The 24,057-nt window shown below is 44.9% G+C and overlaps 1 protein-coding gene across 1 annotated transcript; it reads right to left on the bottom strand.

Annotated features, from left to right (window-relative positions):
• Window positions 1-175: 175 nt before the first annotated feature.
• Window positions 176-22,656, bottom strand: KLHL6 (kelch like family member 6). The gene is made up of 7 exons (XM_009480699.2): window positions 22,397-22,656; window positions 17,163-17,328; window positions 10,687-11,136; window positions 8,035-8,272; window positions 4,406-4,608; window positions 3,259-3,472; window positions 176-1,178 (listed from the first exon to the last, which is right to left on the bottom strand). The coding sequence occupies exons 1-7, from the start codon at window positions 22,654-22,656 to the stop codon at window positions 877-879; spliced, it is 1,833 nt and encodes a 610-aa protein (XP_009478974.1). The 3' UTR covers window positions 176-876.
• Window positions 22,657-24,057: the final 1,401 nt, after the last annotated feature.

Raw genomic sequence — 24,057 nt, 5'->3', positions numbered from 1 at the left:
CTGGGAGAGCACTGCCACCCAGCGGGGATGGCGGCAGGGATGCGAGCGGTCGGGGCACCGGTGCACCGCTTGTGTACAGCAGCAGAGAAAGAGCAACAGGAAAAAGCCCTTCAGGCAGAACAGTAAACCACCCCAGAATAGAACAAAAGGGAAATTAGGTTTTGGTCTGCTTTATTAGAAAACAGCTACAATGAATGTTCAGTGGAACCAGATTAGCGTTCATTTCTATTTGTAGCCTATACAGTCTCTTTCTTGGGAATGACGGCAAGGTTTGCAAACTGAGATGGATTTTCTTGGTCACGCAGAACTGAAAAACTAACAAAGTGTCTTCAAGCAAACAAACAAACAAACAAACAAACCAGTTTTAACTTAATCTAATGTGCCAACCACTGGAAAAAAAGCACAGCTTTGGAGGAAACGACATTATGTTTCACCAAAATTACACAAAATCTTTCATTCCAAAAAGCATCTTGTCTTTTTCACTAGTAGGTGCTGCAAATCCAGCTTAACACAATAAATAGTTGAACAAACTTCAGGACCAGGCTGAGCCAGTTCAAGCATGTTTCAGGGCAGATATAGCTGGGAAGTAAATTTCCCACCTACACATCACATTTCTTTGCCTGATTGGAGGTATTGTGTTGGCAGGAGTAAACTACAGCTGGTCCCTTTGTTTTTCTGTGGAGGGAAGGAATTAAGATAATTTAAGGATATACTGTACAGAGGAAATGCAAGGGCTGAGCATATATACAGATACTCCCCAGAGGACACTAGTGGTGGTATTTCCATCCATGGCTACCTGCAGCTAAAAAACATCATCATTGCAGTCTGTGCCACAGGGGCATGGAGGTATTGGGTTTCTTTGCAGTTCTCCTACTGTCAGACAGAAACTGCCCCAGGCACAATCCTACGGATGTGCGTGTAAGACTTCCTGAGGGTAACGCTCCCGTGATGAGACACCCCCCGAGGCAGGACACACTCCTCTGTCAGCTTCTGAGTTTCAGGGTCCCAGCACAGCACTGTTGCAATGACTTCGTTCTTTTCATCTCGGCCCCCGGTGATAAACAGCTTGTTGTTGCAAGGAGAAATCCCACAACTGGCTCTCTCATGGGTGAACTGAGTCACCAGGCACCATGTGTCTTCCTCGGGGCTGTAGGAGTAGAGTGCTTTCATTGCCCCACCTGGAAAGGAAATGGATATCAGTTTGCACCAGTTGTTCCTGTAAGAGATTTTAACTAAACCACCCACTTCAACAAGGCTCCGTTCCTGACATTCCTAAGAATGATTTATGCCTCAAAGCTAAGAAAAACCAGGGTCACAGGATACTTTATTGTTTTGAAAGCCAGATCTGCAGAAGGCCACTTATTGTTCATATGGCTGTGGAATTTAAGGCCAGAACAAACTGCTGTGGTCATGCAGTGTGAGCACAGTGCACCCAGCAACACACCTTTCTCATACCTGCCGCTTCAGCTAAGGACACAAATTTAGGAAAATACAATCTTGTTTAGAAGGGCTAAGATCATGAAGGACTAGGTGTGGTCAGCTGTCACTATTAAAAATGGGTACATGATTTCTTCACTGACTAACTTCAGTGTCCATCTACCCATTAAACCTTCTTCTGCCGGGAGCTGGCTATTTGCAAAATCCCATTCCTCGTTTACGAATGAACTCGTAATCTTCTTATGCATAAGCTAAACAGAGAATGACCTTCAGTTTCTCCATGTTTCCCAAATCTGCAGTGATTCTTGAAACTTTCTGTGCACATTTTCCAATTTTGCAGGGTCCTTTTCTTTCGAAAAATGGTCAGTACCTCAGTGCCCAAGAAAGCCTATGGAAATATATTTCCTCCTGAGAGTACCAACAGCTGAATGGTTCTTATTCTGAAATTTGCAGGGACTGGGTCTGTCTTCAACTGCATAGAGTAAGGCTGCAGAAACCTTAAGGCCATGGTCTTATTGATGAGTTGCAACAATGCTTGGGATGCTCCTACCTGTTGGCAAAGTGAGCATTTATGTATTGTAGTTATAATAAATATTGGTTTTGACAATACTAATCCAGTACTTCAGGGATGATCAAGTCACTGTCAGGTGACTTAAACAAGTTTTATTTCCCAATTGGAGCAGACTGAAAACATACATATTAGTTACAGTGATTCATCTGGCAGTTGGTAGTTCATCAGTCTGCGTAATTTGATTGCCTTGGATGCAGTAACCAAATGCTCTTTTATCTTTCAAACCTCAGGTGGGGCTGATTTCTATCCAGATTGAACTGGATTTGTTTCTCAGATAGGGAAACAATAGGTTTACTGCTGGAAAATGCTGAATTAATGTAACTGGAGTATCGTGTAAAATTTTATCAGGAGTTGTATCAGCTAGCCCGTAAGTTGTGCCTTCTCTTTCTGTCTCTCATCTTGTATGAACAGGGTGATGTCAATCTCTGTGCTGAGCAGAAACACAAGGTATTTACATACACACAAGGTGCATGCATATATATAGATATATATGTGCACACATATGCACCTTATAAATCTCCCTTCAGAACACCATTTACTATTTGGTGATACCTTGGCTCTATGCCAGCCCTCAGCACCTTATTGATTATACTGCAAGTGAGAAAATTTCTGTGCCAGGGCTGGGGTGAGGGAGGGAACTCTTCAGATCTCCTGTTTTGGAAACAAATGTTCCTCTTTCCTTCTTTTGGTTTTTCCAGCACCACCTGGAGATGTGTGCAGGCTTCCTCCTCCCTCCACAGTTCAGCTCACCACCATTAAACCCTCGTTCTTCCATCTTTGCTTCCAGTTATGGGAATTGACTGAATTAACCCCAAGCGCGATCTAGTGAAGAGGTCTGGGTCTTTGGGTATCAGTGGCTTTACTCCCATGAGCTGTTCATAGTACTCATATGCCTACATAAATCACGTATGCAGTGGACGGTATAATGCACCTAGAGAGAAGAGGGGTCATAATGTAGCCTTGAGATCATGCCCTTGCCACTATGAACTCACCAACTCACCTTTAGAGGCTTTAAGTTGTCTCTGGGCTAGCTCCAGCTTTCCAAGATACCTACCACGCTAACAGGGAGTTTGACTTGCTGACTCTTCACTACTGTTTGTGAATGTGCTGGATTCCCATCCCTCACTAAGCTCAACAGGAAGAGCCATCTGACCATTTGATTACAATCCATAGAGTTTGTGGGTAAAACTAACACACAGAAACAAGCCCTGCTGTGTCTAGACAAGAAGGAACATTAATGCTCCACCTACCCACAACGTAAATGTGATCACGAAAACTTGCAGCGTTGATGCATTTGGCTTCTACTGGCATGGCAGCTTTCAGGCTCCACGTGTTGGTCGCAGGGTCGTAGCACTGAGTCTTGTCCGTCGCCAGCTTCCCATTGGGTCCTCCTCCAATTACATAGAGTTTCTTCTTGTAGCTCGCTGCTGCAAAGGAGCTTACGTTGACCATGAGGGGAGCCGCCTGTGTGACCGTAAAAAATCATTAGTAACCATTTTGATTTCAGGTAGTTAGTCGGACTGATGCGTATGGGGTGGGAGCCTGTGGGTTAAGTCAGACATCCCTTTTAAGACGATCAGTAGGGTTCAGAAGATGACATTTCTAGGGATAAGGGAGAAGTATACTTCAGCTTTTTCTTAAGACTGTAAACCCCTTAATAAAAATATGCTCTGTTCAAATGGTGTTATTAAAATTACATTGTCAACAATTCAAAAGCTAGGAAATGTCAGAAATGCCCCAAATCTCCTTTACGTACTTATGTACATTGAAAAAACATGAGAAACTTGTTCATACTGATCTTTCTACTTGCAGCTGTGATTGTTAGATTCCTCTGCATTGCTTGGTATCATCTAAAAAGTAGGGTTTGTGTCTGCCATTATGATGCCTAATCTCATTAATTTCATGGATTAATTGGCTGCCTAATACTCTCCTCATTGCTTGAAGTACAGTTAGTAGAACTGGGTTTTTTCCATTCTGTTTACCTTGAAACCTATACCTTCAACTTAACTGTATAACCCATACCATATATAATGCACAGGTTGATAGACACATTATATATATATTACTTATCAGAGCAGTAGTTTTCAGCCTGTGCTCTGGTTCATGTGTACTATATTCTTACTGATTTATGGACTACTAGCTTTAAAAGCCAACTAAGAAAAGGAAAGTTACGCATTAGATATCTCACAGGCAATGATTGGTAGGAAATCCTGTGATTTTTTACTTTCTGAAGGATACATATTTCGATAGAAAAAATATTTAGGATTTTTACAGACCAGAAATACTTAAAAGAATTGTACTAGATCCTGTCTTGTTCATTTTTACGATTCAAAGCCCTAACATTTTCTGATTAAAATGTTCCAAATGAGTAAAATGTTATGTGATGCAGTATCTTACCTCTGACCAGCAGTTATGAAAGGGATCATATGCTTCCATGCTGTTGATTCTCTGCATGCCATCGAAGCCTCCAATGACATATACTTTGCCACCCAACACAGCCATTTTATGTCTCCATCGCCCAATATTTAGATACTCAATTTGTATCCATTTGTTGATGGAGGCGTTGTATTTCCAGACATCATGCTTTGTTTCTTTGCCACCTGCAGTGTACATGACACATGTAAATATAGCATATTTGTAAATAATCTAAATTATGTCAAATATGTAAATATAGCATAGTTTGTATTTACTCAAAATCTCCGACATGTTTAAGTTTAGAAGTGTTCTTTCACAACAGAAAATAAATCATTGGTCCTTATTATTAGCTTCTTAATTACCTATACCAATGGCCTGGCCCTGTTACACAAGACAACAATTTCTGCATTTAGTTTACTTAATAGCGAAGGAAACTCTGAACAATTTCTACAGCCAGATATTCAATAAAGATAAATCACTGTTCCCCACTTTACCAGACCACAACCACTTTCATTTTAATACTGAGTGAATGACCAACCACACACAACATTGTGATATGCAGGTGATTTTTGCGCACTACCAGAGCTTTGCAGGATGCTGGGAAGTGACAAATAAACTAACGTGATTTAAATAAGATAGTGGATGCTGCTGCTGTTGGTAGTGCCAAATCCCTCGAAGACAGGCCTGCACTGGGCAGCTGCCAGTTTGCACCGGGTAGATCCAGTCAGCTAGCCTAGTGGTTTACATCACAAAATAGAAGACCTGACTCTGAACTCTGAATCAATAGTAGTCCTGCGTGACATGTTAGAAGTTTTATTATTCAACCTTGGAACAATATGGCTGGGATCTTGTTTTTGTACCTCTCCTTCTGATCTCTGTCTCTACTGACTTGGATTTGCTTCATATTTATAAATTGAAGATCAGAATTTGGCCCAGCAAATTCATTCTAGAGCTGACTTGCAAGTGCATAAAGATTCATGCTAAAGTGGAAAGAAATGTTTTAAACAAGCACTTTTGTTTGCATATAATTTTTGGTGTAACTGCAATACAAATTGAACTAGTTAAGCCTGAAACCGCATTTACAGACTGAGTAACTTATTCCATCATCTGCAACCTGATTAAACATTTGCTTCACTGGTGAATATACTGAAAAGAGAATTCATATTCCATTGAGAAAGTGTCTGCCTTCATTGGTATTCTGTACTGCAGCCAGATCACTGCAAAGTGATGGAGCTCATCTCTGGGCCAAATAGCAGATTGAATAGGAGATAATTAGCATGCTAGAAAGAGTCGTTTGTAATGCTTTTGTCTCAGTATTTTTCACATGTATGCGTTGAATTTTATTTGCACTCAAATAGCTGAAGTGCCTGAAGGGCCTGAATGCAGCATTCACAGTTACAATGGGGCTGAGAGACTGCAGGTGTTCCCCTTGCCCTCCCTTGAAATTTCCCTTTTACATCAGCTTGTTCTTTCCTGCACAGGCTGAAACTCTGGCAGGAGCCTGAGCTGGACTGGGCGCGTGAATTTGCTGCACATCAGGGGGCAGGGAGAGATTTTTGAGAGAACTGGAGGTTTATTTTGTTTCTGTTCTTTCTCTAGACCACAGTTCTTTCTAATTTGAGGAAAAATTGTGACTAAATTCGTAAAAGTAACAGAATGGTGAGTGATAATTCAGGTCATTTTTAGTTACGCTACAAATGTAGTGTTTCAGTCCATCCAGTCAAAGCATTTAAACTGTTCAGGGAAATGGCAATCTAAAAGTAGTCATAATCTTGTGCAAAGAACTTTTCTATTGTTCAGATGCTAAAAGAGTAGGGAAGACTCCAAACTGTACCCAGATACCGAGGGAAATGAGCACATGGGAGGGGAGGTCAAGTTAGGAAAGAACCAAGTCACAAGAGCTAAAGGAAAGAAAACAAGAGTAGAAGGACACACAGTAGGAGGCAGATGTTTGATCGGGATTGAGCCACTAATAATTTGGTTTAGCTGGAAAGAAACAGACTTTGGTTGACTCAGCCCTCTGTTTGGGTGGGAAGGGTGAAAAGCAAATAGGAGAAAGGCTAAGAGGGAATGGAAGGAGGGAGTCAAAGACACGGAATTAGCAGAGAAGGAAGAAAGAGGACCTGTGAGAACAGCAGCAAGAGGAAAGCCAGCTCAGACTCACCGTAGCATGGAAGGTGCTAGCCTGGCCTGGAGTTAGCCTGGATAGGCATAAAAGAAAAGCGGAGAAGAGACACTGGAAAAGATGTCAAGAGTAAGAGGAAGCAAAAAGCCTGTGACCTTGAAAAAGAGGAAAGGGTAAGAGATTAAAGGCAAATGGAAAAGAGACCTCTCAACTCAAGGGTGTGAAGGTGTGAGGGATGTTCCCTAGTCGAGACATTTGACTTGGGTTCCCCTCTACAGCTAACTTTTAACAGAGGGTCTGCCGCCAGGGTAAAAAGAAACTCCCTTTGGTGGGCTGAAAGGAAAAACCTCCTTTATTTCTAACTAGGGAAGGAATAATCTAATCCTTATCCCAGGATACAGATTTAATAAACTTCAAATTGGAATGAGGTGATAAAAATATGTGTATTCCCAAAAAGGAGAATGCAATGGAAGATATTTGAATAAAGGCAATGGACCACTATTCATATTTAAGCGAAGCATTCACACTTTAGACCTCCCTCCTCCCTTCTACTGTCCCGTTTTAAATGAACATAGAATTTGGTGGATGATTTTGCGGGAAAAAGTGTCCTACCACGGAGGCATTGCTCTGTATCCTGGTCTGTAACGTGACAGTGATTATCAGCTTGCTATAACTTTTCCTTTGGAAAGCAGAATTAGATCATCAAACTTGTTTTGGACAGGCGATCAAAGCCAGCTGTCAAACTGACTAGCGAACTTGAGTTTAACCTTTTTGATTATCCAAGTAAAAACTCTGTAACTCCAGGACTCAGACCCCTGCACGGCACTCAACTGTATCTGTGTGGGAAGTTAAATGAGCCTCCTGAAGCTCACAGGATGAGGACCTGCAGATGGTACATTCAGACCCATGCTGTGTGCCTGGACCACTGGGTTTCATCTGGCTTTGACAGTTAATATTGCCATTAGCAAGTGGGCACTTCCACAGTCCTGTCTGATCCGCTGTTGAAGTGCTCCTGAAAGTGCAGTTTTCCGGTAGCAGCCAAGCAGCAGTGACTGTTCCCTGCTGGTTCTTGACTGATCCTTGCAGAATGAGTCAGATTCTGGCAGGATTTTGCTTATGCATGTGCAGCTGCAAATGGACTTGTCACAAGAAGATGCTGGGGCAATTATTCTTCGTTTTACGTTTGGTAAACTGTTGTCAGGGGCCCTTCTGTGACCACAGTCACTGGGTGTTTAGGGTGCCACACACAAGTAGCCATGCATATAGATTAAAATTGTTTGAAAAGGAATCCTGTGCTAAAACCAGGGCTAGGCTGTGTCCTCACGCATCCAGCACTTCTCTGGAGCCTGTTCAAAGCCAAAGCATTAGGAATACCTACAGTGCTTAATTCTCCCAAAGCAGCCTTGAGCATGCTCTCAATAAAAGCTGGAAATAAATGTGAGAACCCTCTGCTCCCCTCTTCCACTCCCACTGTCTTGTTCCTTACCTGATATGTAGACTTCATTTTTTAGAGTAATGCATGCAAACTCCACCCATTTTTTATTCTCATTCTCTGTCTCCTGCTCTGTGATGGGCAATTTTGCTACTTCCAGGCGGCTTCTCCTCAAAGGATCCAGGCAAGTCACTTCTGCTACAAACTTCTCATCTTTTGTACAGCCCCCTATGATCATAAACACCTCAGACTGGAACTCATGCATCCTGGGCTTGGTTCTTTCCGTAATAATCTAAATGCAAGCAAGACAGAGTGAGTACACAGGGCACTTACACCTACAATTACATAAAGGACTGGTGACCTTTTTTCTGATTACCTGTTTTGCAAATCACAACTGGCTTACATCACCTGAACCAATTATCAAATGCTGTCTAAGTTGAGAGCCTGGAAAGCACCCTAGAAGTATTCAGTAGAGGTTGCTGTATCCTTTCAGCAGGATTTCTCCAACACTGGACATAGTTGCTTTTGCCTAGGATCCTAGATTGCCTGCTAGGATCCTTTCAGATCCTCTTGGGAATTCCCAGGGTGGCACCAAGAGCTATGAAGGTGAGCACTAGTGTCAAGGCTGGGTGCATGTGAGGCAGCTGAAAAGGACAGGGTTTATGTGGGCTGAGTGAGGGCAAGGTTGGAGGGCCCTAAGGTTTGTGTGTGCCCTGGGGAGCTTGGAGAGAGCAAGACTGCAGTTAGCGCTAGCAGAAAATAAGTGCTCTCATTATTTGTCCTGAAGAGCTATGTTAACGTGTCAAAGCAATAACAATTCTCAACTGTGGGGGTTGGTTTTTTTTTATTTGTTTCTTTGTTTATAAGCCTTAATTTTAAGCCAAAATTAGAAGATTTACTTAAAGCCAGCACCAGGCTCTGAAACATGGTTAGCTCTAATTTACTGCCTCTTGGCTCATTTTATTGACCAGGTCTTTGTTTTCAGGGACACTGGTAAAAGTCACTTCCTGGGTAGATGTTCACCAGGACCAAAGAATGCAGGAGGTGCTTGGAAACTTGTGTTCTGCTTGGAGGAAATACTTGCAAGCAAGTGGAAATTAGTGTGTTAGTGTCCTGAGGTACACTGGCTCTATGCTGAAGGATAGAAGGAATAACCTTCTTTATCCTCCCCCACCCCAAAATTTTTCATACTGGAAGAAATGCAGTGTAAAAGGCATGGGGAGCACATAAAGTTGTTCCTCTGCTTATTCTGTATCACAGGGCATTTGCCAATTTGCAGACCCTCAAAGTCTGCTGGGAGAGGTCTTCACTCCTCTGCAGTAATTGCAGTTGTTACCTTCTGCATGCCCCAGAGAAGTACTCCATGGACCCACGGGTGAAATGCCGTGACAGTACATAGCTTGCTTACAGTTTTGCTTCTTTTTCTACTTTTAACAAGTTTCTATAAATTGGCATAATTTATCTATATTAAAAAATATTATTTAGACAGACATAAATCTTGTGTTTTCCCTATGTTTAGCAAATTATTAGGCAATTTTTTAAAAAAACATCTGTCCCAGAACTTGCAAGCTTTCAGAATTCTGTTTTTAACCTGTCTGTCACCATTGCCAGGCATCAGCCCCGGGGAGGAGAGCTGGCAGGGCTGCCTCTGACGGTTGCCCCTTTGAAGATGAGCGTTCAACCCTGAGCAACACTCCCTTTGTCTATCCCATGTGGACCTGACAGCACTGCTGAGTGGGGCAAGGCTTCCTTGAGGAGTTCTCACCAGGCTGCCTGGCACTGCCCCAGGTCATCGTGTACTGTCTTATGCAGTCACCGGCACAAAGAGCCCTTGGTCTCTCCCCGCCTGCCAGTGATGCATCCACTGCTAGCGATGGACCCACAACATGCTCCTGAGGCCTTCTGCCTTCCTCTGGCTCTCTGACTGAGGAGGCACACACGTTTCCTCACACGCTCACATACCTTTGCTCCTGTTGTGAAATCTGACCTCTGGTTGCTCTCCCCTCTACTACATATTTTGGGCCAGGAGATGTAACTAATACCTAACTTTCCAAACAGGACAGGCAATTGGAGAACTGGAGATCCACCCCTGCCTACATTGCACAGGCAGGACAGGACTCGACTGGATGTCAGGGTGAACCTGTCTCTTTGGGTGCAGGGACCTCTGCAAATGAGAAAGATAGGCAGACCTCTCCTCTGGGCAGAGACCGTCGTCTTCATGGGAGGTTCTCTCTTTCTGAAGCGTTTCCCCCCATAAGTAACAGATGGAGATGTTACGTATTCAGATTTGAAAGAGTCATTACAGATTGCGGCACAGTTTAGTGGGAAAATTATTCTTCCTGTCTTAGGCTTGAAATAATAGCTAAGAGGGTGAGGTGTCAGGAGTAACACCATTTGCTGTTTTACTAAGGAAGTCACCTGGGGTCTTTGTTTAGCTGTGCAAGTGTGTGTATGAAGGGTCAAGCTCAGATGTGCATAAGCAGGAAGCTGTACACTTTGTTTTAAAACAACCTACCAAAAGCTTCTAAACTCTAAATCAGCAGGATAACTGGTGAGGCCCACCTTGACTTTTCAGTAGCACCAGTTAGCGAAACTTCAGTGTAAGTACCTTTTTCTGCCTCATGATACTGCTCCTTCCGATGGGATTTTTGAGTAGAAGCATGAGACATTTAGAAAGAGCAGCAAATACCTTCCTTTTTTACTCACCTCATTGCCTGACAGATGGTACATTCTTGCTTCCTGGAGCAAAGGAAAGACATCTGGACACTGCCTAATGAGTTGATCAGCTTCAACAGTCTCTACAAAATACCAGGGGTCCAAGAGGGGCAACCGGACATTCTCCAGCACGTATGGCAGGAGAGGAAACCTTTCTGACTCCTTGTAACGAACCCAGTTCATTACAGTTTCGAACACCTGTGCCTCTTCTGTGACGTAGAGGTCATCACTCTTCAGCGTGCTGCAGAGAATGTCGGCCGGCAGTTCCAGGAACTCCTCATAGTTCAGGACCTGGGTGAAGTTCTGGATAATGTAGTTCTGCACTTGTTGTTTCAGGCTGTGCAGGGAGTGGGCATCAGCCAGCCTCAGGATGCCAACGCAGTTCTCTGGCTGGAGGGCTTCGGTAAGAAAACTGGCACAAGCATCTACCATGCGAAGGAACTGTGGACAGAAAAAGCATGTATAAGCGCAGAGCGGTTACTTGTATGACTGTATCACAGGAAAGCTGTAGAGCTTTGGGGCTGGGTCCCAACCAGCCATGCGCCGTACAGCAAAGAGCTGGGGGAGACGAGATCAGTCATATGAGGACAAGTATCTCCCAGAATCTGCAATCTGAAATGAAGATTTCTTCCTCACACTGTTTTTTCTCCCTCTGCATCCATATTGCTCCTTTTCCCTTTTGCAGGACACAGAAGACCCATGACAGTCATGAATTTTGTTTCACAAAAGTAAAGAGTTTTCTACCATTCCCCTTCCCTCCATGAGATATCAAAGCACTAGCAACCATGGAGTTACAAAGCACGGATAAGGTCCCCAGGCTTCATATGTGCTTACCCTCCTTCATCTTGCATGTCAGCTCAGATCAACTAGAAGGGAGTCTGGTTTTGGAGTGCAGGTGGCTCCACTGTCTGCATTTATGCTCCCAGTATACAAACTCTGAATGTGTCTGAGGCCTTGCAAAGGTGGTGGAAAATGAGTGCTGGGAGGTTTGGGCCAAAGCACGGCCCACCCAGAGTATATGGGCATGCTGTCCTGTTACTGGGGGACAAGGCAGGAAGAGATTGACCATCAGCAAATCTTTGAGTTGCCTGACAACCAGGATTGTCTGGCAAGTGTCTGTTGTGGGGAAGGCCTTCGGAGATTTTAGTGACCTTTATTTTCCTTGTCAACACCATTGGTTCAAAAAAACATGGATGTGCATTTTACACACTGAGTCTGCTTAATCGAAGAACTTATCATAGAATCATAGAATCATAGAATGCTTTGGGTTGGAAGGGACCTTCAGAGGTCATCTAGCCCAACCCCCCTGCAGTGAGCAGGGACAGCTTTAACCAGATCAGGTTGCTCACAGCCCCAGCCAACCTGACCTTCAATGTTTCCAGGGATGGGGCCTCTACCACCTCTCTGGGCAACCCCTTCCAGTGCTTGACCACCCTCATTGTAAAAAATTTCTTCCTTATATCCAGTCTAAATCTATTCTTCTTTAGTTTAAATCCATTATTCCTTGTCCTGTCACAACAGGCCTTGCTAAAAAGATTCTCCCCGTCCTTCCTATAGGCCCCCTTTAAGTACTGAAAGGCTGCAATAAGGTCTCCTCGCAGCCTTCTCTTCTGCAGGCCGAACAACCCCAACTCTCTCAGCCTGTCCTCGTAGGAGAGGTGCTCCAGCCCTTGGGTCATTTTGGTGGCCCTCTTCTGGAACTTCCCATGTTTGCATTCGATAGGGCATCACAACTACTCTTATTAATTCCCTTTGCACAACAGCCCCACCTGAGGGTCCCAAATGTGCAGATCCTGGACCACAGATGTCTGCAGGGCATTTGCCATGAACTATGATGTGAGCTGGGTTGCTGGTGATTATTCAGGAACTGGGAAACAGTTTTGGGTAGAACTGATAGGTTACAGTGCTTTATCCTGGGCTTTCCGTCACCTCTGTGATTTCAGATATGGATAGGGCATCAGTATTGTGTGTTGGTTTAGCCACTGAGCAGTGCAAACAGCAACATACAGAAAGATGGGTCAGAACTGATGCTGTGTGTTTCCGTCTATGCTTTTTGGGTCCTTTTTCCATCCAGCGTCAGCAAGCAAACCATTTTAACTCATTCTGTCCCACTGGGGAAAGTTGCACAACAGTAATTTAGGGGCAAAGAGGAAGCGAAACATTTTTAAACACTGTAGTATGTAGATTTGTTTCAGTAATTAGGGTAGAATCTTCCAGACCCGGCACTGTTGTGTTGACACATTTAGACTGTTTACCAGAGCTGAGCGATTGCAGACGCTGCGTACAGACTACCTGGTTCCTGTTTTACATTTAGATGTGGTCAAGAGTTTAGAGAAATGCAACTGACTGATGAACAAGGGTATGTGAGGTCTCAGAATATGTTGCTGCCGTTGTGATATAAATATGTCAGCGGCACGCTGTGGCACCACAGCAGAGCTCGGCTGCCCCTCAGTGCCTGCCACGCTCACGTTGCCTGTTGTCTGGGCTAGCACAAGGCTTGAACACTTTGAACTCATCAGTGCGTTTCCCTGCAGATCTGAAAGGACTCTGCCAACATCAGGTAGTCCTCAGACCCAAGACCGGTCAAGTATTAGCCCTTTAAAAGTTGGCAGTAACGAGATGCAAAAAAACAACTCTGGGATTTGTCAAGGTCATTCATCAAGTCATCCTCAAGTCTGGGAAAAGACACCAAAATGACATTCTCACCAGCCTACGGCCCAGCCACTGTACAGTGCTCTAATTATTTATACATGGCTTGTTAAGAGCGATACTCACGAGATGACGCCAGAGGGTTTTCTCCCCGGCGATGCACACTGGTCTAACGGCCATGCAGGCACTACTGATCGCACTGGGTAGCTGTGTCTATGGCCAGACAAATGTGGAACTGCAAGGTGTGGGTGTGAGAAATGGTCCCCACCAAGGGCTTAACGAGAGAGATTGGACTGCTCAAGGGCACACCAAGGGAGGACTTCCTCTGGCTGCTGTTCCTTGTCTCTGTCCTGCACTGTCTCCCCACCACTCCCTTCATTTAGAGATGAAACTTCCCCCAAAAACTCCCCCAAACTTGCTGGGCATGCTTCAGTCAGTCCCGTGAGAGCAGGTGACTCAGGAGAGCATCCAGGAGGAAGACACCCCTGAGCCTCTGCTTCATCTGCTCTGATTATTCTTGCAGAGCTCTAAATTTTCTTCTTTCCCTTCTGCGAGTACTCCTCCTAATGTCACCCTAGGCATTTTAAAAGCCCTGTTCCCTGGGAACAGTTTCGTCAGTAGCTGGGTCCTTCTCCTAATACCCCTTTGAATCCAGGTTCTTACTTGCTAGAGACACCCCATATGCTTACTTGGCCCTCACTTGGCCTTCTCTCTGAATAATAAAATTTATTCTCCCCATTCAAGTCCTTGCTTGTCCCGGCTTTGATTCAACTGTCTAGTGTAAGTGCCAGCAGCCCTGGCTCCTGCTATAACCCCCAGAAAGGGAAGGGAATGGTGGCTGAAAAGGCTCTTACTCATAATCCCTCTCTGTATGCAGTACACTTTGGGGTCAGACCCTGCACCCTGCAGCTGCGCTGCCCTTGGCCACCCGCTCTGCCCGTGGCTGCAGGGGCAGCCCATCCCGGCTCAGCAGTAACCCCTGCGTCCCAAGGGAGCCCCACAGCCTGGAGCCAGCCGGGCAGTGAAGGAGCACAGGGACCCTTGCGGGTGGCTTTCCAGAGAGCTGACAGCTCTACGAACCAATCTCCAACCTGGAGCTGCCAGAAGCCCTTAATCAGCAAACCATGCCTTCTTGGCCGGCATGGCTGGCCCTGCACAGTGGCTGCGGTGTAATTAGCACTGTCTGGCAACAGCCACTCTGGCCGTTTGCTGCTAAGTGGCGACAGGATGGTTTTCAGATAATTGGCACGGTATTTTCTTTATAGTGTTTTGTTCGTGAAAAGTGGAATAATATATGGATGAGAGGTGCTTTGGGAGTCAGTAAGGCCATCAGGCTGGTGGTGCTTCAGCTGTGCTCTGGTGGCAGAGGAGTCCTGCTCGGCTTAGAGCAGAGTGAGGCAGCTCGAGGGCATCTTCCGCTCTTTCCACTGCAGCAGGCATTTCTGTGGCAGTGGTCATCACAGCCCTTTGTGACAATACTGTTTCCTTTACATCGCTCAGGAGCTTGCTTCCCTCCCACCATCTCTTTGCTTCCACTAAAGCAGCTGACGTGACCCCTCACCCAAGCCATGCTGAGGGAGTGGGGTAATACAGAGGTTCCTGGGGGGGCAGGAGGTCACAAGGTTGTTGTTGAATTGCTGCGAGGAAAGCAGAGCTCTCTGCCGCAGCCCTGAGAAGCAGCTAAGATGTTGGCCCTACCAAGAGGTGAAAGGATGGGCTGCTCTGCAGGCAGTGTGGCTGCCAGAGGGTGCTGGGCTGGATCTAGGGTGGGCACCAGCCTTGCAAGCATGGTGGCTGGGCAGCCACCAGCCCAGACAGAGGAGGTGACTATTGAACTCATGTTGCAACTGCGCTCTAGGTGGAAAAAATTTGTCTGGGTTGCTTCAGGGTGAGGCTTAGCTGTTCAGCAGCTCCCTGTTCCAAACCCTTCACCTGCTTTCCCCAGGAGGAAATCTCTGTGCACAAAGCACACTGCAGCAGGGGCTTCTGCTCTCTCTGAATAGCCTTCCACCTCTTCCTGCTGTGAGTTTTGGCTGCATTTGGTCAAAACTTATTGGAAGGGACTAAGGGAAGGCATGATTATGTAAAACTTTTTCAAAAATAGTTTCTAGAGAAAAGTGGAGTATCTATATTGGAATATCTAGAACCATGCAAGTTATTTCTTATTTGGTTCTTTGTCAAGTCTGAGAGATTGAAAAGAGGCACTGCCAAAAATTGTTGCTAGTCAGATAAAAAAGTTCTATTTGGAATTTGGTTTTCTCATATGTCATTAATTGGAAAGGAAAGAATTTCCCAAATGAAAATGTTACAATAAATTGCAGAATTAATCTTTTCAGCTGTTGATACATTGAAATGAAACATTTTACTCTTTCAACTGTTTCTGTTTGTTCTTTGGCATAAATAGCAGAGACAAGCTGGCAGAACGCTAGTAGTTACTAAATCTTTTTTACACAAAACACATTTTCAGCCAAAAACCTCACCCGTGTATAATGTGAGGCTTTAAGGCCTTATAAATCTTGATAGGATCCAAGACCTTTGCAGTAAGACTTGGGATCACTGCTTTTAGTTGAACATTCCTGGTTTTCTAGGTTTTTGTAGTTTACTAGTCTTGCTCATGGCACCCTCACTATTTCATCGTTACTTTAACAGTGTTTGATAGTTTTCTTAAAGCGCTAGCCTCGGGAATCAAATTTAATCTTAGTTTTAATGAAAAATAAGGAAGAGAAAGGAAAAAACACGGGTTGATACTTTTGATGGTTTCAGGAAAAAAAAACCCCAAAACAAACTGAGGAATGATCCTAAGGAAAAAAGGTTCAGAGGAAAACAAAAAGAGCACAAAAAAGTGTCCTGAAAATGAACCAAAAGTAACCTTTGATTGCTACCAGTTTGCAGTATTGGTCTGCTGACAATGTCAATAGGTCACTGCACTCTAGCCCCGGACGACATAAAAGCTACACTACCTTTTCTGAGTTACCTTGGGGAGCTCTCTGTGATAACTTTCCCTTCTCTCCCCACAGCAAGTACCAGCTCCCATTACCCCAAAGGCCACAGGTTCATTTCAGAGCAAAACCTCCCGTGTAAGATTCAAGAATCTGAAGTTCATAATGAACCACGATGATTATGGAGTCAGGTGTTTCTTGCCTTCCTTAATGAAAAGACCAGACACACATACACACATAGGCACTTGGCAGGTTATGCTGGTCACAATTTGTTAGCAATTTGCAGCTTGGTACCAGGGACTGTAATTTGGTAGACCTCACAGGTGATTTACAGGACACGTGAATACCTCATGGACCAAAGGCTGAGCAACGCTGCTCAAGTCTGACTTCCCCCAAGTCCCAGGTCATGACTACAGCCCTTTACATCAAGAGTCCTACAAAGGAGGATGCTAACTTTGGCTGGTGAGCCTCCATCTCAAGGCAATGGAGAGGGAGAAACAAAGTTAGCTTCTTGCTCTGGCTGGCCATGCCAGCCACTGCCCACTAACTCTTTTGGGCTGGAGGGTGACTGGCCTTCACAGGCTGAGCTGAGCCTTGGGGAGCACTGTCCCAGCAACACAACCCTGCTGCCTGGCAGGCAGCGCACGGGAGCAGCTCTTGGAGGCAGAGCCTGGCTGTTTGCCTGTTTGCACAGCACCCAGCGCAGCAGCATTCCAGTATATGGCTGCGACTGCCATTTTTTACCACAATGTAAGTAGATACGAAGCAAAATGCTTCCAGAAGCCATGAAATCAGAGAAGTTTGCAGTGTGTTAACCAGGGTAAGACATGGTGTTACCAGAGCAACAAGAACGGATCAGTGCATTTGAGTTATCCATACCTGAAAGAGGCTAGCGGCTTCCAAGACTTTCTGTACGTTTTGCTTTGTGATGAGCATCTTGCTGGTGTAGGTGTAGTCCAAGAGTATATTCATGGTTTCTGCATCAACTCCTTTAAGTATGATCTTCTCTTCATATTTCTCTCTTAAATCATTGCAGAACATGGCCCTGAAAAGAAAGATTATTATCTTTTACTGCATCCCAGCCAGGATGAGGCATTCTGAAAACATTTGGTTATATAGATTTCAACACAGAATACTCGGATTGCTTCATATTTTATGCAGTTAGTCCTGTAGCAAAGTAACAAGGAAAATCCTTTTGTTGCTTTCATACCTCTTTACTCATGACTTTGATAAGGCATACGCACATGATAGATACCCCAGAGCTGGACTCTACAGTAGACCTGGAGCTCTGTGGCAGCAAAAGGCAGCTGGGACCTTCCCCGAGCAGTGCTCTGTGTCTGGACTGATGCTGCAGAGCAGTTGTGATGTCTCACCTGCTGGCCTCTTACAGACTCTTACTCTTTTTGTTTCTAGTACAGGCCCAGCTCAGTAAGCCCAATCCTCCAAGCCGCTGGCATTCTCTATACTTTGTTAACACCTAGCACATATACTTTATAACCCTTGGCAAGGTCAATACCCCTGCGCTTCCAAGCTGCAGAACACTGTTTAGACTGAACCCTGAGGGCCAGACCAGATCCACATGCCTGATAGCCTCACCTCTAAGCTTCCCAACATATCTTTGACCCCATTAATACCAGGGGTGGGACAGGAGAGAATGGCTTATGGATCTTCTAATTAAGAGGCTGACTTTTCCTCTACTAAATTTTAGGAGCTTCTGGTAGGATTGTAGAGTTGGTACCTCTTGGCTAGAGAAGTACTTGAATAATCATGAATTGGAACTACTGTTAGCCAGAAAGTGCAGTGACTCCATGCATGTTGATACCACCTCTTCTTTGGTGGGTAAAACTGCATTTGGAAGGCAACCGCCACACACACCTTTGGCACTAGTCAGATATTTCACATGGGATATAAATCAGAAATTTCTCTAAAAGCTATTTAAATCCACTTTGCATTGTGATAGCTGCAAGGCAAACACACGCATCTTCATCTGTATTTTTAATTCATAGTTTTAAGTATAACTTCCAATGCTTTTGCTTTTATTTAGAAGTTTGATCAGTCCTGTCTTGTTCACTGCATTCAGAGAGTGAGATTTCACATCATTTGGAATCTGTCTCAGCAGATTAGAAGTATGTGAGTCCACTTGTAGCTGCATTGGTGAAATACATGTGCAGATCTAAAGTGTAATTAGAAGCGCTCTTTACCCTGCATACCAAGCCCTCCTTTATTAGTCATGTACAATGTTGACAGGACAGTGCAACCTGGGAAGTGGCTAGAGGTCCAGAGTGTTAGGCCATGCTTTTCTTGTAAAAGCGGTACCAGAATAAAGCTGTCTGATTGACACATCTTACTGGAACCAAGATGTAAACAGTTTTTATTGCAAAGCAGTTAGGCATGGTGAATGGCAAATGGCTGGAAGATACCGGCTGCTCGTTGCTCTAAGAGCTACCTATTCCTTGCCTCAGCAGAGATTTTATAGCAAGAGAGAACTGGTATTAGTTATCTCAGTGTATAAAACTGCCTTTTGGATAGAGAGACCTAACTTTTGAGCAGGAAACTTGGGCAGAGAAGTTATTGTCAGAAAAGATGTTCAGCCAAAATTCTCATTTTCCCTTTGCTTGTCTCAGCTCGTTAGAGGTTTTTGATTCAGTGCTCTGCTCTGTGGTCCAGTTTCTGCTGCCACTGAACTCAGAGTATTTGAAAGGCATTAAGACAAAATGGTCCTTAACTTCAGTGAGCACAAGACTGGGATTCTCCTTAGCTTCTCTCCCTTCTGGCAGTGTCGAATGTTGTACATCTGGGGCATGCAGGCAGGTGGCCATTTGAAAACAACAGTCCTCAGTACCCACTTCTCCCTGGGAATGGGGTTTCAAACGCAGAGAGGGAGGTTTGTACAAAACAGCCCTTTCAATTGCACAGGACTGATAGGTGCCGAATGCTTCATCTGAATGAGAAATAGGCCGTTGTAGGACGCAGGTGTTGTCTGCTCTTGTTCCTTTCATGTCTTAAACTGGTGACTCCAGTCTCGTATTTAACTATCCCTGTCAGGGAGGTGAGAGCTCTCACCTCCTTCCCGCAAAGACGGAGTGTTTGATGGAGGTCAGTTAGAGATACTTAGTGTTACACCATTGCAAGGCTGCTCAGAAACCAGCCTTGGGATTCTGGTGGAGGCTTTGCACAGGGATCTTGTCCAAGTGCTTTCACCTATCTGTCTCCTAATCTGTGAAATTGTGTTAGAGCTGCCATCCACTCCCGATCTTGTAGGGTACAGAGTCATGTAACATGGCTGCAACCTGCAGAAATCACACATCTAAAACACTGCGCTCTCCCGCCAGTACGCCTCTCTAGAAGGCGGTGGGGCTGAATAGGGCTGTACTATCCAGGAGAGCTGACTCCTGCAGTGGCCTTCCTTCTGCTCAGATGGAGCACATCTCATTCCAACCCTGTGTGCCGACCAGAGGGAACACCCTGACACCACTCAGGACCGATCAGGCTGAGCTTCTCTCCTACGGATTAAAATGCTGCTTCTGAACCTTTCTGTACTTATCCAGAGAGGAGTATGATTACTTTCTCTAGGGCTCTACATCCTTCAGATGGGGCTACTAATTTCATTGTCTGTTTCCCTGGTTCCTGTCCCTGTGAACCAGTCTTTGAACCAACATTTACTCTAAGAAATGCACATCTGAAGTGAGGGCCCAGGGCCAAATTTAGATACCTAAAACTGGGTAAATTTAGAAAGAAGAGGGAGAAATCTCAATGAAATAAATGAGAGGTTGCAGTTTGTGAAGCACCTTTTAAGCACCCACCCACACTGGAGTGTTTGTGCTTGGAATTATGAACCTGACTTCAAACAACCATGCTGGAGTTTGAGGATGCTCTGGAAAATATTGCTTCAACCTCTCCCAGCCCCATTCTCCCACTACCTTGGGCAGTGCAGGAGTAAAGAACTACTGCTCCACCTTGATCAGCTTGTATTTCTCCTCTCTGCTTTGTTATCTTCATCCAGGTAAATGGAGAGTTAATGCTTTTATGTCTGTAGATGCAGGATGTGTCAGAAGTACTAGTCTATCTACTTTCAAGCAGTGCTGAAAGGAGGACTAGAAGTTGTTAGCTTTAACTGTAAGTCAGCTGCTACGGATTGCTTGCATTGTGGCACCCAACGTTCAGGAAGGGGGTTGTGTAACATGCTGTTGCAGGGGAATGAAGCCCATGACTCACAGGGTCCCTTCGCTTTGCTCCTGTGCACTGGTGTTAGAGGCCCTGTAATAGCACGGAAAGTACTCACAGGAATAGTGTGATTTAAGAATTTCTTCTTTCCTTGGGCCCATGCAGCTTCCAGTAAATTATGGCAAGATGAAACAAGCCGCCTTGTGAGTAGCACAACTTGTGAAGCTCAGTTCCCTGCAGACTTATGTCCTCCTTTCCCTCTTCACAGCAACCTCAGCTTCCCCTTCCTGAGCCTTCCATTCTCTCTCGTTATGCCTCTCACACATATTTTGCCGTCCCTCTCGGGACACTCGGCTGTGTGCTGGCTGCCCGTGTCCAGCCAAGCAAGGGCAGCGTGTGCTTTGGCTGGTTCTGGGCGCTGTGTGTGTTGGCTGGCCGGGACATGGTGCTCGTTACCCAGCTGAGCACCATGGGGTCCCAGTCCCGGCATCTCTCCTCTGCCTAGCTACTGATTTTCATCAAACTATTGGGAACGTCAGTTTTGAGATTTCCACCCTCCGCCAAATGTGATTGAAACTAACCCAAAGCGTCATGACAAGGGGCACTGACAGGCAGGCAGGCAGTGTGATATAATAACTCTCAACTCCATGGGCAGCCAGGCCAAACACAAGTGCCCAGGGGGGCAGACCCTACACATGTGTGCAATTGCCTTGGGATGGAGCTAGGTATCCCCCTTCCTTCAAAGGCACAGGCTGTAGCTCAGGGCTCGGTGGAAAACAGGCCAACAGTAGTTATCAGAAAACTGTCTTGCCTGTTTTCAGCTGTGGGAGTCCCTTCTGATTGCAGCACCTTTCCTCATAGTGGAAGAGGAATTATTTTTTTGTCAAAGTATCATTATGGTAATTCTAAGTTGTGCATCTCCTCTCCTTCCTGCATACAATGCTGAAATATTTGGCCATCTCTGCTTTTAGTGGCACATTTTCACATATGCGCTATATATAGTCTATCTGTAGAAATAATACCTATCTCCATATATTCACAGACACAATCTCTATTATGAGATGATAAAAGCAGAACTGTTCTTCCAGGCACTATCAGCAAAGCTTACTAGACTCCATTAAAATTAGTTTTCTGCTCATGTCACAAGTGGTCACAGGTTCTTTTTTCTCATGTTTCCTCTGTAGCTATTCAGTCATCTGACCACTTTAGCAGTAAAAGAGAAGAAAAAAAAAAATCCCAGCCATGCAAATGTGATCGTCTAAACGATAATGGAAAATCTGTGTTAAAACTGATACCAAGTTCCTCTGTGTGTGTAAAATTTATTCTTGCTGGCCAGTAGTCTCAGATAGACTATCTGTTGTAGGACTGAAAGAATGAAAAATTCAAGAGGACCAAAAGGAGGGGGTGAAATGGTAAAATTGCTTTCAAGGAGATATTTCCCATTGCGATTGATTTTCGGTAACCCTAGGAAAGATGGAAAACTCCTTCTCTTTCCTCCTCAACAATTTTATGCAATATATATTTTTACCACAGAATAGTAATGGGAAAAATTATCAAGTTCCAGAAACCCACTCCTATCTCAATAAAAATACTGTGTGATCTGAATGGATATTCCTCTTTGCCTGAATCCCAAAGGGACAATAGAAGGGTCTACAGATACTTGGTTAAAACACCATTTTCTCATCCACTTGCCTGCCAACCATTCTCCGTTTCTTTGCATGCCTCCAGCGGACTTGCTGAGTGCTGGTGTCAGAACTCTGGCAAATCCACAACTTGGCACCTGCCCTATTTAAGTCTCCAACTTTAAAAAAAGAGCTGAAAGGTGTCAGGAATTACAGACTCACTGCAAATTTGCAGAGTTTAGCACCCAGTTTACACTCCTTGGAGATCTACAGTTCAAGCCGAAGAAGCAAAGTAAGTTTATTGGGTTTGTTTCTTATACGCCTTACCTGAAATAATTGCTTGCTGCAGCAAGGACCACTCGGTGACAGGAGAATTCTCTGCTGTCCACACACAGGACGACATCTGTAAGGGAATTTTCAAGTCGAAGGTTCTCCAGGCCATTCTGGAGCACCAGAGAGAGACCCGTATCATCAAACTTGACCTTTTCACCACTTGAGACTTCCACCAGGTCCCCCATTTTCGTCGAACACTCATTGTCCAAAGAGATCTCGGGCTCCTCAGAGCTCTTCTCCAGCGTGTCCCCCATTTTCTGGCCAGCACCGTCTCATTCTGTTGGTGCTTCAATCTAAAAAGAGCTCCTAAGCTTCAGACGAGTCAGACTGCAGAAGTTGGGCGGATTTCCTGTCCAGAGGTCTCTGCTTATCTATAGCTGTCACACACACATAACAGGAAGCCTTGCACTTTCTCATCCTGTTAACACAAACAAAGGCTGGTTTTTTTTTCCGTGAATTTCAGGCAGTATCAACGTGTTTAGAAAGGACTTAAGATGCCTCTGGATGTGAGAAGATTACAAGGAAGGACTGCTTCCCACCCTCAAGCCAGTCCCTCGCTGTTATCCTGATCTGCTGGTTGTAGTGATAGGTGCACCATATGGCTATCCAGTCACTCCTGGCAGACTGGGCTGATAAGGGGAAGAGGGTATGATTTTAAATTTCTTTTTCCAGGTATGTGCTTATTAATCACTGAGCTGGTTTGGGGTTTGTTTTTGGTTTTTAATAATATGATCACATACTCAGAAAGCCCTCCAAGTGGCTGTTTCTGTCCCTTGTGACATGTTGGCTGACAAACATTGGATGGCTTTTCCTTAAGCCTACATCAGCGCAGCTCTCTCCAGGCCATGGAGCAGCATCAAAGACCTCATGTCTGATGGTCTTCAGGCCACGCTGCTGGGCACAGTGATGTCCCGCATGGGTCCATGCAGCCAGGGCCATGCCACCAACTCTGGCTAATAGCGGAAGGTAAAGGAGAGAGCCTAGGGAGCAGTGTGTGCGAGCTCATCCCCACCATCCCCACTGCTGGAAGTAGCTTGAGTCACATCTACATCTAACTTGAAGTCCCCAAGATAAACATGGGTGGTGGTGGGACTGTGGACTGAGCACCTGACAGTGAGGATGCTGCAGGGGAGCACTGAGGCTGACCCTTCAGCATGACAGGAGTACACAGAGCACAGGGCTGAATTTTTCACTTTCACCTAAGACTGAGTTGGATTTACTTGGACCTTGCCTAGATGAGAAGCTGACCCAACCTGACTGAGATAATAAGCCACACAGCCTATTGAAAGTAAGAAAGTAAATCCCCTGGCTCGCTTAGAAAACTCTCACGCTGTGGAGTTAGAAAATCACACCCCCTCTTTCTCCCCCTGAGAGGAATGCAGGGCTGACCTCTAACCTTGGTAGTTTGAGTACTAACCGACCTTGCCTTTGTGATACTTACTTCTAGGAATCCTTGTTTGGCCAATCCTCATGTTTTTATTGTGTGTTTGGTTTCCTCTTTTGTCTCCAGCTTGTATAGCTGAACTCACAGTGTTAAGGGAAGCTTCGCTTAGAAGAGGGAGGTGAAAGCGGCATTCAGAGAGCGCCAGATTTAGAGGGTTCTTGTATAGGATAAGATGATCAAGAGGAAGGAAAGCAAAAAATCTCCCTCCTGC

The sequence above is a fragment of the Pelecanus crispus genome, chromosome 9 (genome assembly GCF_030463565.1).
Source record: "Pelecanus crispus isolate bPelCri1 chromosome 9, bPelCri1.pri, whole genome shotgun sequence".
Taxonomy (NCBI): Eukaryota; Metazoa; Chordata; class Aves; order Pelecaniformes; family Pelecanidae; genus Pelecanus; species Pelecanus crispus.
Note: the sequence above shows the minus strand (reverse complement) of the source record. Positions and strands in the feature narration are given on the sequence as shown.

Coding starts and splice junctions, on each gene's coding strand:
- KLHL6 (XM_009480699.2), bottom strand. CDS start 22,656: ATGGGGGACACGCTGGAGAAGAGCTCTGAGGAGCCCGAGATCTCTTTG. Junction 17,329..22,396: donor GCAGCAAGCAATTATTTCAG/GTAAGGCGTATA, acceptor CTTTCTTTTCAG/GGCCATGTTCTGCAATGATT. Junction 11,137..17,162: donor AAGCCGCTAGCCTCTTTCAG/GTATGGATAACT, acceptor TTCTGTCCACAG/TTCCTTCGCATGGTAGATGC.